The sequence below is a fragment of the Mytilus californianus genome, unplaced genomic scaffold (assembly GCF_021869535.1).
Source record: "Mytilus californianus isolate M0D057914Y unplaced genomic scaffold, xbMytCali1.0.p SCAF_5, whole genome shotgun sequence".
Classification (NCBI taxonomy): Eukaryota; Metazoa; Mollusca; class Bivalvia; order Mytilida; family Mytilidae; genus Mytilus; species Mytilus californianus.
This window is the reverse complement of record NW_026262701.1, coordinates 31,867,844-31,881,247: the sequence shown is the minus strand read 5'-3', so window position 1 is coordinate 31,881,247 and position 13,404 is coordinate 31,867,844. Positions and strand designations below refer to the sequence as shown.

General features: G+C 32.8%; 1 protein-coding gene and 2 non-coding genes across 3 annotated transcripts; 2 read left to right on the top strand and 1 right to left on the bottom strand.

The window, feature by feature from the left end:
- The first annotated feature begins 714 nt into the window (after nt 1-714).
- Nucleotides 715-797, top strand: Trnal-uaa (transfer RNA leucine (anticodon UAA)). Its single transcript has one exon. It is a non-coding gene; the product is annotated as a tRNA-Leu (tRNA).
- A 592-nt stretch (nt 798-1,389) lies between these two features.
- Nucleotides 1,390-1,472, top strand: Trnal-uaa (transfer RNA leucine (anticodon UAA)). Its single transcript has one exon. It is a non-coding gene; the product is annotated as a tRNA-Leu (tRNA).
- Nucleotides 1,473-2,863: 1,391 nt separating this feature from the next.
- On the bottom strand, nt 2,864-12,622 carry LOC127701947 (alkaline phosphatase, tissue-nonspecific isozyme-like). Its single transcript, XM_052205923.1, has 10 exons — nt 12,595-12,622; nt 11,396-11,616; nt 10,757-10,931; nt 8,814-8,983; nt 8,330-8,437; nt 7,443-7,545; nt 6,251-6,400; nt 5,417-5,608; nt 4,513-4,641; nt 2,864-3,063 (listed from the first exon to the last, which is right to left on the bottom strand). Exons 2-10 carry the CDS (start codon nt 11,522-11,524, stop codon nt 2,864-2,866), a joined length of 1,356 nt encoding a protein of 451 aa, XP_052061883.1. The 5' UTR covers nt 11,525-11,616; nt 12,595-12,622.
- Between the last annotated feature and the right edge of the window lie 782 nt (nt 12,623-13,404).

Sequence of the window (13,404 nt, the reverse complement as noted above, 5' to 3'; positions counted from 1 at the left end):
TAGCAAATATTACATGCAAACAGGACGAGATACGTTGACGTGATGTGAAAATGAACTATTCGTGTTGTCAAGACCTACATACTTAGTCAATATTGAACTAGTTCACAAGGTAACAGTCATTATTCCCGGATCGATACGAGTTGAAGAGTCTTCATTCTAGTAAGATGGGTGCTTTGGGGCGAAGCGGAAAATAATAATTTTCAAGTTTTTTTGTTAACCCTAAAGGGATTATGTTTTGTTTTGCACTCAAAGCGAGTATACGGTATGGTTGTGGTACCAACAACTATGTAGCTGGTATTTTCTAAACAATGCCCGTAATATAAAAAGTTCCTCTACGTATACACCAGTTGCATGTATTTATCGTATACATACATGTCTTACAGGATTAAAAATTCAACTGCATGTGTATTCCTCTTGCTTTTATTCTTTGTGTAGTTTTTAAAATGCAAACATAGAAAGACCAATTCCTATATGTTAACTTTGTCCCTCACTCTCTCTCTCTCTCTCTCTCTCTCTCTCTCTCTCTCTCTCTCTCTCTCTCTCTTCTTTTTTTTTTTTTTGTGAAAACGACGTGGATGCACGTGCTGCCGTGCCTCCGAGTAGCTACGCCCCTGGCGGTATCTCATTTAAACAATTGCGACTTACAAATGAAATGCGAACAGTGTGATAAGTAGCTATAAGTTCATCTAAACATTAAAGAATCCCATTCGTAACAGTGCGGTGGCCGAGTGGTTAAGGCGTTGGACTTAAGTTCCAATGGACGTATGTCCGCGAGGGTTCGAACCCCACCCGCACTAGTCTTATTTTTATTACACCAAATTGACATCTGGTCTGAAACTGAGTGAATTGTACCCGAGTGCAGGAACTAACAATATCGAATAAGCGATGTGATTAAAGTTCAGAAATAAAGATCTACAGTTGCAACTGGAAGAGTAAAGGTTTTAAATTGTAATTAACGGCAGTCTTTTTCTTATTGCAACTTCAATCAGAAGTTACGCTGAAAGTGACTATAAGCAGGTGTTATGACCACTACTCCTTTATGAAAGGAAACATATTGTATGTAACATTGCTTTCGTGTTGCGAATTGATTTTTTAGCTGAAATTGTCGTTTATGAGATAATACAATATTTTTTTCTTTTCTCTATATATATGATTATAAAAATTCCTATAGTAACGGTACTCGGGTTGACAAAAATAAAGTTTTACTTAATTGAATATTTCTGCACGAAATAAGTTGAATCGCACGGGATTTTCGATGAAAAGGCTGTCTATTTGTTTACGTTTCCTTTGCGGTATCTCATTTAAACAATTGCGACTTACAAATGAAATGCGAACAGTGTGATAAGTAGCTATAAGTCCATCTAAACATTTAAGAATCCCATTCGTAACAGTGTGGTGGCCGAGTGGTTAAGGCGTTGGACTTAAGTTCCAATGGACGTATGTCCGCGTGGGTTCGAACCCCACCCGCACTAGTCTTATTTTTATTACACCAAATTGACATCTGGTCTGAAACTGAGTGAATTGTACCCGAGTGCAGGAAATATGCAGGAACTAACAATATCGAATAAGCGATGTGATTAAAGTTCAGAAATAAAGATCTACAGTTGCAACTGGAAGAGTAAAGGTTTTAAATTGTAATTAACGGCAGTCTTTTTCTTATTGCAACTTCAATCAGAAGTTACACTGAAAGTGACTATAAGCAGGTGTTATGACCAGTACTCCTTTATGAAAAGAAGCATATTGTATGTAACATTGCTTTCGTGTTGCGAAATGATTGTTTAGCTGAAATTGTCGTTTATGAGATAATACAATATTTTTTTTCTTTTCTCTATATATATGATTATAAAAATTCCTATAGTAACGGTACTCGGGTTGACAAAAATCAATTTTTACTTAATTGAATATTTCTGCACGAAATAAGTTGAATGGCCCACCCACATCAGAAATGTTTTGGTTGAAGCACTTGAAATTCTTTCGATGTGTGTTTGTGCCTTATACCGGGTTGTCAATCAATGGCATATCCCGTCCGAATGTATCAGTCTAAATTATAGGGTGGTGACAGACACTATATTTACGCTTGATAAACTGCAACGTATAAACAAGGTAGATAGTAACATGTGTTTGTCATGCAAATCATGCCCTGAGGATATGTTTCACCTTTGGAGAAGTTGTCCGTTACAGATCGATTTCTAACGGTATTTAATTGACATAATACACAATGTACTTTTAAGAGATAAACAACATCCAATCATGGATTATGATCAGCTGATCTTACATGGATATTTGGTCGGTACACAAGCAGTTAACACATATTTTGTCAATTTTCTACTAAGTGTTGCAAGATTGTCAATATATAAAGCAATTAAAGACAAATAAAAAATTTACGAAGAAAAAGATATAGGTACAAAAAAGATCATTTATATTCACAATGCACAAATATGTTGAATATGAATACACATATTACAAAATGACCAACAAATTACATCTTTTTATTAAATATTTAAGGGAAAAGAATTCACTGCTGTTGTATATGTACGAATCGGGTAGCTACAAACTTTTTATTTAAAACGTCTATCAGTAGATATAAATGTACAGACTTTAAGAGTTATTCCTCTTTCATCAATACATATATTTAGTGTGCCTGTGTAACTTACTAGGTATTTTATAATTTAGAATTGATTACTATTTTGAGCTCTCAAGGACAATGACCATTATTTCGAGCTCTGTTTAGACAGTGAACATACAATCTAGATGGAATTCTGTTAAGATTTACTAACACATAACTTGGTAAATTAACAAAAATTGTTTTCAAATACTAATAAAAACATGGAAAGAAAGAAATTATATATATATATTTAAATGGTTATGGCATATGGTCTACACAACTGTTTTTATATTCCCCTACACATGACGCAAATGCTAAAACGTGTGGTATATAATTCTGCTCATGTGTAGTGTGAAACAAATGTGACATAGGTCCTTTTGCATAAATTACAACATCTTCTCCCGCATGTGTAGATGGGTTCAAAGGAATGGCTGATTCCGAAACATACTCCTTATCATCTACAAAATATCAAGAAATCCTTCAAATCATCAGCTTGTATTACTTATTTAGTTTGACTCGATCGGGAATGCATGACAATGTAAGCTTTACGATTAAGGAAAAAACTTGAAACTTTATAAAAATTAAAACAAAACACATTTTTTTTAACCTATTTACTAATATTCCAATAGTAAGTTGTAATCTTACCAAAGTGAAATGTAAATTCTAAGACTTGTAAACGCTATGTTGAATACATCTTGATCCATGATACGTTTTAAGCCGGATAGGACATTACCGATTATAGACGATAGAAATTACGGATATACAGGGTAATTACAATTTTTACCTGTTATGAACCGTTTCAGTTATACATGCCACATGTTAAAGATTAATGGTTCTGTAAGCTGTCAAGCTAGTGAACAGCAAACCCGTTTTTTCAACATTTCTATACGAGCGTGATTTTGATATTTGTAAGTACAAAAATAATTATCGGGAAAATATCATATTTTTCAGTGGTGATAAGATCTGCAAGTTTGTATAAAATGATTAATCATTAAAAGATAAAGGCTTCGAATGAAGCACTTTTTGCAAAGTAAATACAGTGGTGGTGCTTAAAAATCAGAAGGTCATATCGGTTAAAATAGAAACCAATCAAAGATACCTGGCTTATAATTTGATACACCAGACGTGCGTATTGTCTACATCAGACTAATCACTGGCGCTCGAATCATATCAGTTGGGAGGCCAAATCTACTACGAAGTTAAAGATCATTGAAAAAATTTCCAAAATTTTTTAAATTATGTCGGATTTGTACTGTAGTATACTGCAGTGCATGAGTATATGTCTACAACATACTTTTGCTGTAATATTAAAGGAATAATTATTAAAGCAGGCACTGTCACCATGATTTTTTGTAGTTTGAAGATATGCAAATCAAATTTGGGATTGCAATGAAACACTTATTTGAAGTCAACCTTCTTCTGAAAACTTTCCATGTAATCCATAAAATCAAACAATGGTATATGCTTAAGGAAGGTTTGTAGATATCTTTGCCTACTGCCAGTCTGGTAGAGTAAATTTGTTTACCATTACTTGAAAAAGCAATTTGCCTTCTTTGTATGTCCATTATCATTTTTCCTTTCCCATTTAGGATTGTCTGAATGGGATTTACAGAATAGAAAATAATGTGCAAAAATAGCAGTATAAAGGGCAAAAAATATAGAATAGAGAAAAATAGGCAAAAAAAAAAAAACAAACAGCAAATAATGGGGTGCTTAGATATAGATAATAGAAAATAATTGGCAAAGTAAATGAATAAAGAACAGAGAAAAATGTTCTAAAATTATTGAATAAAGAAATGAAGGACCCACATCCAGACCCTCATCTAGTGTTAACTGAATAAACTCAGTATAATGTTTCGCTTTTATTTAATAGAAATCTCAATAACAACTGTGTTTATATTATTTACCTGTATTCACTCCGGTCAAGTCAGGTCTGATTCCTGACCACGCCCCTGGACCAGTACCATAGATTAAGGATGTCAATGGTTTGTGGTCTTTTGCAAGTTCGAGTTTGCCCGCACTGTTTTTTATCAAACCTAGACAATAGATTATAATATTACAATAAATATAAACATAAATTACTGTTGTTTGTCTGTTTGTCTGTCTGTTTGTTTGTTTGTTTGTCTTTTTTTTAGCCATGGCGTTGTCAGTTTGTTTTTGACTTGTGAGTTTGAAAGTCCCTTTGGTATCTTTTGCCTCTATTTTATGTTCTATTTTCAATCTCTTAAATCAAGATCGCTCATTAAATGTGTTTAAAAAATTGAGAATGGAAACGGGGAATGTGTCAAAGAGACAACATTGCAGCTCTTACACAGTGGTGATCTCTAAGAATACCATCGCTTTAGAGTTATTTGTTCACTTACAAATAAGCGGGAACAGCTATCAACAAAATTCTTTGGACCCTACGGTCGATACACTGGTATGTTTAAAGCTATATTAAAAATCACATAAGAGATGAAATATGATTTGCTAGATCGCATCTTCTATTCTTTCAAATTTATTCTGATTTTTTTCCCTTTTAATTTTAAACAATTTAAGTTCATTAAAACTGGGAGAATCTTTTATTTGATCATAGTAATTCTTTTTCATTGGTTCAGTAAATATTTCTCCGAACCGAAATACATGCAGTTTGTTTAAATATCATGCTATGTTATATTTTCATAGTCACAAAAATGTTCCTCTTCGATTCATTAGCATAAATAACAAAAGGAATCACCACAAAGTGTCTAACCGCAGGTACAAATCGTCCTAGTATGAAACGACTTACACCCAATTCATTATAAATAAATGTCAATTATTAAGAAAACTCACCCAAAATATCATTTCCTCTGGCAGGATATCCTGCAAGTACCATAGTGTGTGAATGGTCAGCTGTGACTACGGCCAACGTGTCTCTATCGTTTGTCATACTATCCATTTTTGCAACAGCATCATTGAACGCCAGGGTTTCATGTAATGCCTTAACAGCATGATTGCCATGATGAGCTAGATCTATCTTACCACCTGTTGTGTATTATAATTAGTATTAATATTCTTATTTTATTAGCTTTTGTATGGGTTTTAAAAAATAATTTACAAGGCAGGCAAATAAACCATATAAATTACCATGAAGGATGTACTATGTACTGGGTCGTATACTCTTTCTTGAGGTTAGAGTTCACCCTCGATGATTTGTGTGGTTTAGTATTGCTTTCGGTCATGGTGTTGTCTGTCTCTCTTGAACTTGTATGTTTTGCACCTTTACTGTCGTTTTTTTTCTCTCACACGTACTTTTCAATTACCCTTTTTTATGGAAGATCCAATGTTGAATCGTTTTTAGCACTATGAGATGAGCTTTTTACGGAGGATACTTTGAGGATGCTTGAAGAAGCTTGTTTTCAAGAAAAATAACATGTTATGATTTTCTTATGACTGATTTATCATATACATATATCTAAGTATGTTTATATGGCATTGGATTTTTATTATTTTCTCAAGCATAAAAAGATGTAGTAATACCTTTATCTTGAAGACTTTCAACATACATACAATCATGAATAATAAATTTGGCGAGACATTTCAGCGAGTGCACTCTTGTTTCATTTGTTTTCACTAAAAATGAAAAAGTTAAAATAAAAAATAAATATATCCAAAATGTTTCCCTACCTTCAACCAATAAGAAGAACCCTTTAGGATTTTTCTGTAGAATGGTAATAGCTGCTTCGGTCATTTCTGCCAGGGACGGTTCACCAGCAACTTCATAATGTGTATCAAAACGATCTAGTTCATAAGCCATACTACTACTGTCAAAAAGACCTAAAGGAATAAAATAAGTGGCAATTTAGAAAGTGTTATTCAAAACAGTAGGACTGAAGAGAACGTGTCGTCTTTAGGAGAGTGTTCTTTGCAGTTAACGTTAAACACCCTGGCCCAAACGCTCTTTATGGGACACGTTAATGACCCGTTGTAAGACTAAAAATTTATGTCAGTTCCTGTCCAACTGTTTTCTGCCCATCTAAGTCAAATCACTGTGAGAACCTACCTATAAGGTGTATGATAGATTTGTTCTCTTCCTGAATATGAATGAACTATATACCAACTAACGTTTTCAATAAAATAAACATCTAAATATCGGTCGAGGTTTCGATGCACACCCACGATAATAATTTATATAATAGCTTCATACACACAAAATTGGTATTCAAAGCGAGTAAGCCCTGATACTGATAGGTAATTTCCCTCTACATTTATTTTGTCTATGATTGAGAGACATACCTCACATTATGTGTGAAAAAATATATTCGACGCACTCTCATAAAACAGTTAAATATTGAAATGTTTTATAAGCAAAAAATTAAGTAGGATTTTCAATACTCTTTCTTCAAAATCGAAGTTTAACTTTGCTTACATTGTCATAATTTCAAAATAATCTAACCAATTGAAGTTTTGTCTAAATTATACCGTTTCTGATCTTTCTTTCTTCTTTTGTATCTTGTTTTTCTTCCTTTCTTTTCAGTTTTAACTCAATATTTTCTTTCTTAAAACAATATCCGTCTATGATATAGTTGATTTACAATGGTCGGTCAGGTATCCTCTGTAGCGTGTGTACATACCAGACGTCCTTGCAAATAGCACACGACGCATCTTTTTGTGTACTTTCCTCCTTTCTTTCAGTTTGAACTCAATATTTTAAATACTTTTTTTCCTTGAAAACAATGTTTATCTATGATATAAATGGACAACTGCCAACTTCTCATTATAGGCATTGCTACCGAGCAGTTGAATATACTAACAGTCCTCAAATAAACTTATGGTGATTCTTTCCCAGGAAACATGAATAAAGGCATATTTTACCCACCTAAAAAGTAATCGAGTTGACTAAAGTTCGTCTGATGAAACTGTTTGGAATTCCATACGTATTTGTGAGACATGTTTCTTGCTGTTTTGTCATTTTCCCATTCCTACAATGTATATAATGTCATATATAAAATAATATTTCAACCGAATTCGCCGTTTTAGAATCCAAAGTACTATGGGTAATCTCTTTGTTCGTACACCAAAATGAAAATAACGTCACGTCATTAGTTGAGTTTTCATTGCCTACGTTGTTAACCAATCACAAAGTTTTGGTGTACTCCTTTGAAAATATTACCCAGAATGCATTAGATTCTGAAACACTACCACTGCTAATTATGTCCGAACTGATAGCCATTTTTATAATCTTTTTAACGCAGAACCTATAACTTTCTATCCAACCAAATGTATACATGCCATTAATTCAATGTATTTGATATACACATCGCTGTAAATCAAGACGGCATTTGCAACTTTATGTACGTTCACTTACAAAATTAAAAAAAAAAACATGTTTCTCTGTGCAATACTCTTGAAACGAACCAAGTCTAAGAAAAACTATATTTGCGTGTGTCAAACAGTTTTTGATGTTTTCCACCTCATTAAAGCCAAGATTTCAAATTCAGCATTAAATTTCAAAAGTCGTATTTATTATAAAACAAGTCGTTTTTTTTTCTTTAAATTTATCCATTAAGTCACTGTATATTTTATTCACGAACTTTTTACGTTAAAGTTCTATGACTATTTTTATTTTGTACAATATTTGTCGTAACCCAATGCTGTTGACCGTTTTGTAACTGGTATGTCATTGGTATCTCGCGTCCATTTTTTTTAATTTTGTTCCCGTATTTACTTACATCGTATCTTAGTTTTGAAGATATTCAACCATACCTTAATTAAATCTCGCCCATCTCTGCGTCCGTAATGTGTGTTAGAACCAGATTCTGGGTCTTGAGCAGTATATGGTAAGAAAAAACGACGTCCACCTCCCATCAAAACCTACAATATTATATAGGAAATATACTCGATCATTCTTTTATTTAAAAAAAAGATGTGGTATGATTGCCAATGAGAGAGACATATAACCATTAAGACGAAATATCATAGATTATTACTTTTTTAACTTCTATGTACGTGGGCTTTGTGCCTTGAATACTATTTTTTTCTATTCGTATGTTTGTTTATTTTTGTTTTTTTTTTTTTTTTTTTGTTGTTTTTTTTCGTTAAATATTTTTTTATATATCGCTTTTTTTTTTACCACTTAAATATCAAATGGAACATTTTCTCCCTGAAAAGCTTTAATTCTTTCCAATGATATTAGTCATAATCGTTAACGCAATGTTGGTGTAAACGAAGAACCAGTTTCGACAATTACCTGTATATTTGGATTATCTTCTACCAATTGAAGGGCTATATCTTTACATCCACCAACTACGTGCTGTGTGTAGTGATCTCCCTCCCATCCCCTATCAGCAACATGGGCGTAAGCAGACGAAGGGGTAGCATGTGTGATTCTTGCTGTGGTCACTATACCGACAGACTTTCCTGTAAATAGAAATGATCAAAGAATCATTTACTAAATCAATTAAAAACTTCTTAGAAAACCCGACGACAAAAACTTCTTGGAAAACGCGACGACAAAAACTTTTTAGAAAACCCGACGACAAAAACTTCTTAGAAAACGCGACGACAAAAACTTCTTAGAAAACCCGAAGACAAAAAGTTTCTGTTGCCCATTATTTTTTTCTGAAATTAAATATATAATATAAAATACTCTGTTTTTAATTTCAAAGAACTACTAGATGAATCTCGCGAAAGCAAAGACATCATTACCTGCTCAGAACATAACGTGTAAAAATGAATGCTGAAAAAAAAAATAAGTGGACTTTTTTCGTCAAATCAAAAAATATTTTTCTTTTTCGTGGACTCAATTTTGCAGTATTCTACCAATTTTATCTACATTGAAGAAAGTTATAGTGTGGTTTTGTTTGAAATTTTTTGTTGGTTAAAGGTTCAATCTTGTTTATTTAATAACACGTATGTGCGTGGTTGGATGTTGTGTAACATTTTTTATGTATTTCATGTGAAAACTTGTTACACTGTGGTGCATTGTTGTTTGAAACTTTTTATTTATTTTATGTCAAAAGTTATTTCATTAAGGTACATATAGTGGTACGTTATTGTTACCATCTAAATTGCTGACTTTAAAAATATTCGGTGGCCACGGAAAAACGGAAGTATTGACATGTATCGAAATCGGATTACAGAAAAATATGTCTTTTTCCCCAAATAAAATCAAATTAAATAATGTAAGTTTAGGTTAGCAAACTACACTGTGCATGATAGCTGCACGGGTAGGAAGATACTCATGCAGGGACATGACGTCTTTGCTTCATGACGTCCTCGATTTTGGAAAACATACCGTTTTCAGACAAACCAATATTTAGTCTTGCATTTGAATACGCATTTCTATCATTTGTTTTTTTAATTATAAGTTTCAAAATCAAATTCTTTTCTCATCATCAATACATTGTTACACATAAATTCATGATGATAGAACAGAAAGGATATTGTGTATCAATTCATTTTGTGCACATGAACAATTTAAAACTAAGAGTAAATCAAAAGAGCTTGCATTACTGTTTCTCATTCAAAGTCACAATGAAGCCTTCATCATAGATAAAAAAAAATCTCACTTCACTCCAATTTCACAACACCCCTAAGCACCGATTTATGCGAAATTCTTTGCTATATCTGCATTGAAGAACTGAGCTGATGGGTAGAATCAACTATTAATAGTATAAATTATATTTGGCAAAGAAATCCATTATAAGTCCAGATTAAGGAGAGAAATGACGATGTGTTTTGTTCAGTTTACATTTCATCTCTTCTCTTCTCTCTTCTATAATGAAAAATTATATAAAAAAGGGGCAAAATTCACAAGTGACGGTAGCCGGTCCTCATACCTATCAATTATCCCGCAAAAATCTCTACACTGGTAACCCGCTTTTTTATATGAGCATGTAGTGCTAAACCTACATTTTGGTAACCTTTTATGTGTTACATAGTTTTTTTTCCAAATGGAATTTTTGTTGAACAAAATTTAATAAATGCAATGGATTACTAATTGCAACTAGTACTAGACTATGTACAAATGAAGCTTAATTGATAAGACTACTTTTTGAAATCCTGTCCCATTCTAATTCTCTCAATTGGCCCATTTGATGACTTCAATACATTTACTTTGTGTATGTTATGGAGACCATCTGTTTTATGACAAAACCGGAATGTTATTTCAAAAGGGTGAACTAGTCCTACCTTCCGCCAATGACCAGTCCAGAATGGTGCTAAGTTCGTGTGCTGGTGAGGGATTACAGTGACCTCTATGTACACTAGCATCTACACCAATCACACCTTTGTTTGTCTTAACTCCTGACATGAAGGCTGTACCTGTTCCGGCAGAATCTGGTGTTGTGTAATCTTGGTTGTAGGTCTACAGATTTGAAACAACATACATGTCACTATATGTTTGTGCTCTTGCAAAGAAGTTGTTTGTTTAATTTATTTTATCAACCGAAAACAAGAATTATATAAATTTTGACTTTGAAAACTTTAATCTGGTTTACATTGTTCCAGAAACATGTGTCATAAGCAAAAGAATCATTATCATAAGTTATAAAAGAAGTACATGCACTTGATGAATGTATTCGCTTAATATTTTAAACTCTATGTTGCCTTGATAATAGAAACAAGAAAACCACTATTTACAAATCACTTATTTCTCTAGGTTTTTTGAACTCATTAAAACTCAACGAGCATTTAGTGAGATATACTTTTTTCTATCAAAAACCCGGAATTTTTATTTACATTTCCTTTCTACAACTAAGTATGTTGATTTTTTTAGAAGACTGTAGTTATATGATATGATAATGATAATTCTAAAAGTATCAACCAAACCTTAGACAACGCTAGATTTGGAAATGTTTCCCAGCTAAGTATAGTCTCCTCTCCAGTTTTACCATTTAGTTGACCTTTGAGGATTCGTGCTGAGGTAACAGTCGTCATGCTCATCCCATCTCCTAGCATGATTATGGTATTTTTTGCTTTCCCAATAATTGGTTGGTTCTTGATAGCATTGTCTAAGTCAGATTTTGCTCGATTCCTCCAATACAATGGAGCTAAAAAAATATTCTCAAAATGAGGATTTGTAACAGTTTGAAACCGTGGATATGCAGGCTGTTTGCATTTCATAAAACTGTACAGGTTATAAATACGGTATCTACTTAAAACTTTATATGCCTGTCTTTATCTAATGAATAACATGTTTAAAATTTAGAACAGCTTTTCCTCGGGAGTATTTTTATACTGCATATCCTAAAATTTACAAATACAAATAAAGTTAAAGGGGCATTAGCTACGAGATATATAAAAAAATATAAAATATGATTTTTTTGTTTGTTCAATCAGTAATGAAAGTGAAATCGTGAAATAATATATCGCTTTTAGCAGCCACTATGGTTCAATTTTGTCAAAATAAGCTAAGAAACATTGATTATGAATTATTCACTTGCAAGTGAATAATTCGACCTCATTTAACCCGTATCCATGTGAACTTCAATTTAACCCCTTAGCTAGAGATGGATAACACATGAATCGTGCGTGCTGAGTTATTCAAAGGAAAAGAATGTCAACATTGAAAGTGAAACAAAGGTAAATCATTTGAGTGACTGATTCGATCCACACAAAAAAATCATTCTTATACAGGTAAAAACGATGATTAATATATATTTTTAATCTATAATATGAAATTAAACAGACCTAGAAAAATCCAATTGCACGAGTCCGGTTTTTATTTATATCTATATTTATGTTTAAATGGCCATCGGAGGTATTTGGAGGTCAACTCGATAGTTAATTAGATGGCGTCTAGACTAAAATACACACGTAACGAAGCTACATATTATCGAGCCCATGCCCTGTAAATTGATTATTTACTTTTTATAATTTTGATAAATGTTTTACATTGTTATAAATCAAATATGAGAATTTGAGTCAAATCGGTGAACATGAATTTGACAGCTAGTGCCCCTTTAAAAAGATAGACATTCTAGTTGACTCAGATTGAATAAGAATTACAATTATAACAAATCACTTACTTTCGCCATTTCCCGTGTACTGACTGTTAAATAAATTACTTTGACTACTAGTTGGGGCGTTATCCAACAAGAATCCGTACGTTGACAAAACTAAAGACAGAACGAAAACTACCGTCACTGCCATTTTACTTTTAGTTGTGCCGGTCTTCGGACAAGCTATGCGGTCTGCAGATAAGACATATCACCAGGTCGTCTCGCATATGACATGCAGTAAAAGTCAATGCCAAAGTACGGTATTACCTCTACATGTAGTACTGAAGATAACCGTCATTGTGTGAATTGGTCAGTCACTTGTGGTCTGTGCGCATGTATAAATTCGACAAAAAGAAAAAAGTTAAAAATAAATATCGTTTCAAAGCAAAATTATTCAAGTGCTACACAAATCTTCAAAATTTTAATTGTGATAAATAATTGAGTTGGAAGTTCAGAACTTTTGGGATGTTTTGAGACTACCGATTAAGTCACAAAATTGCATGTAATGTTTAAGCTCCTGAAGATTTTCAAAATGATGTATGTTTCTTGCTGTGATATCACTTTCGGGAATCTTTCTGAAACGAGTGTCCATAATTGATGAAACAAACTACACAAATGTTTCTAATTTCCGATCGTAGTCCATGTAAATCCATCTCTTCGGCGCTCATCATTCAGTTTATTCTTACATTGCACTTACATTAGTCACTCTTTCTTTCCTACCTTGCTGACTATTATTCAACTTTTATTTCGCATTAAAACATATGAAGATAGATGTATGAACTCAAACTGAATTACTATACTTTTAAGAAAGATATATAGTATATTTCATGGTTTTTT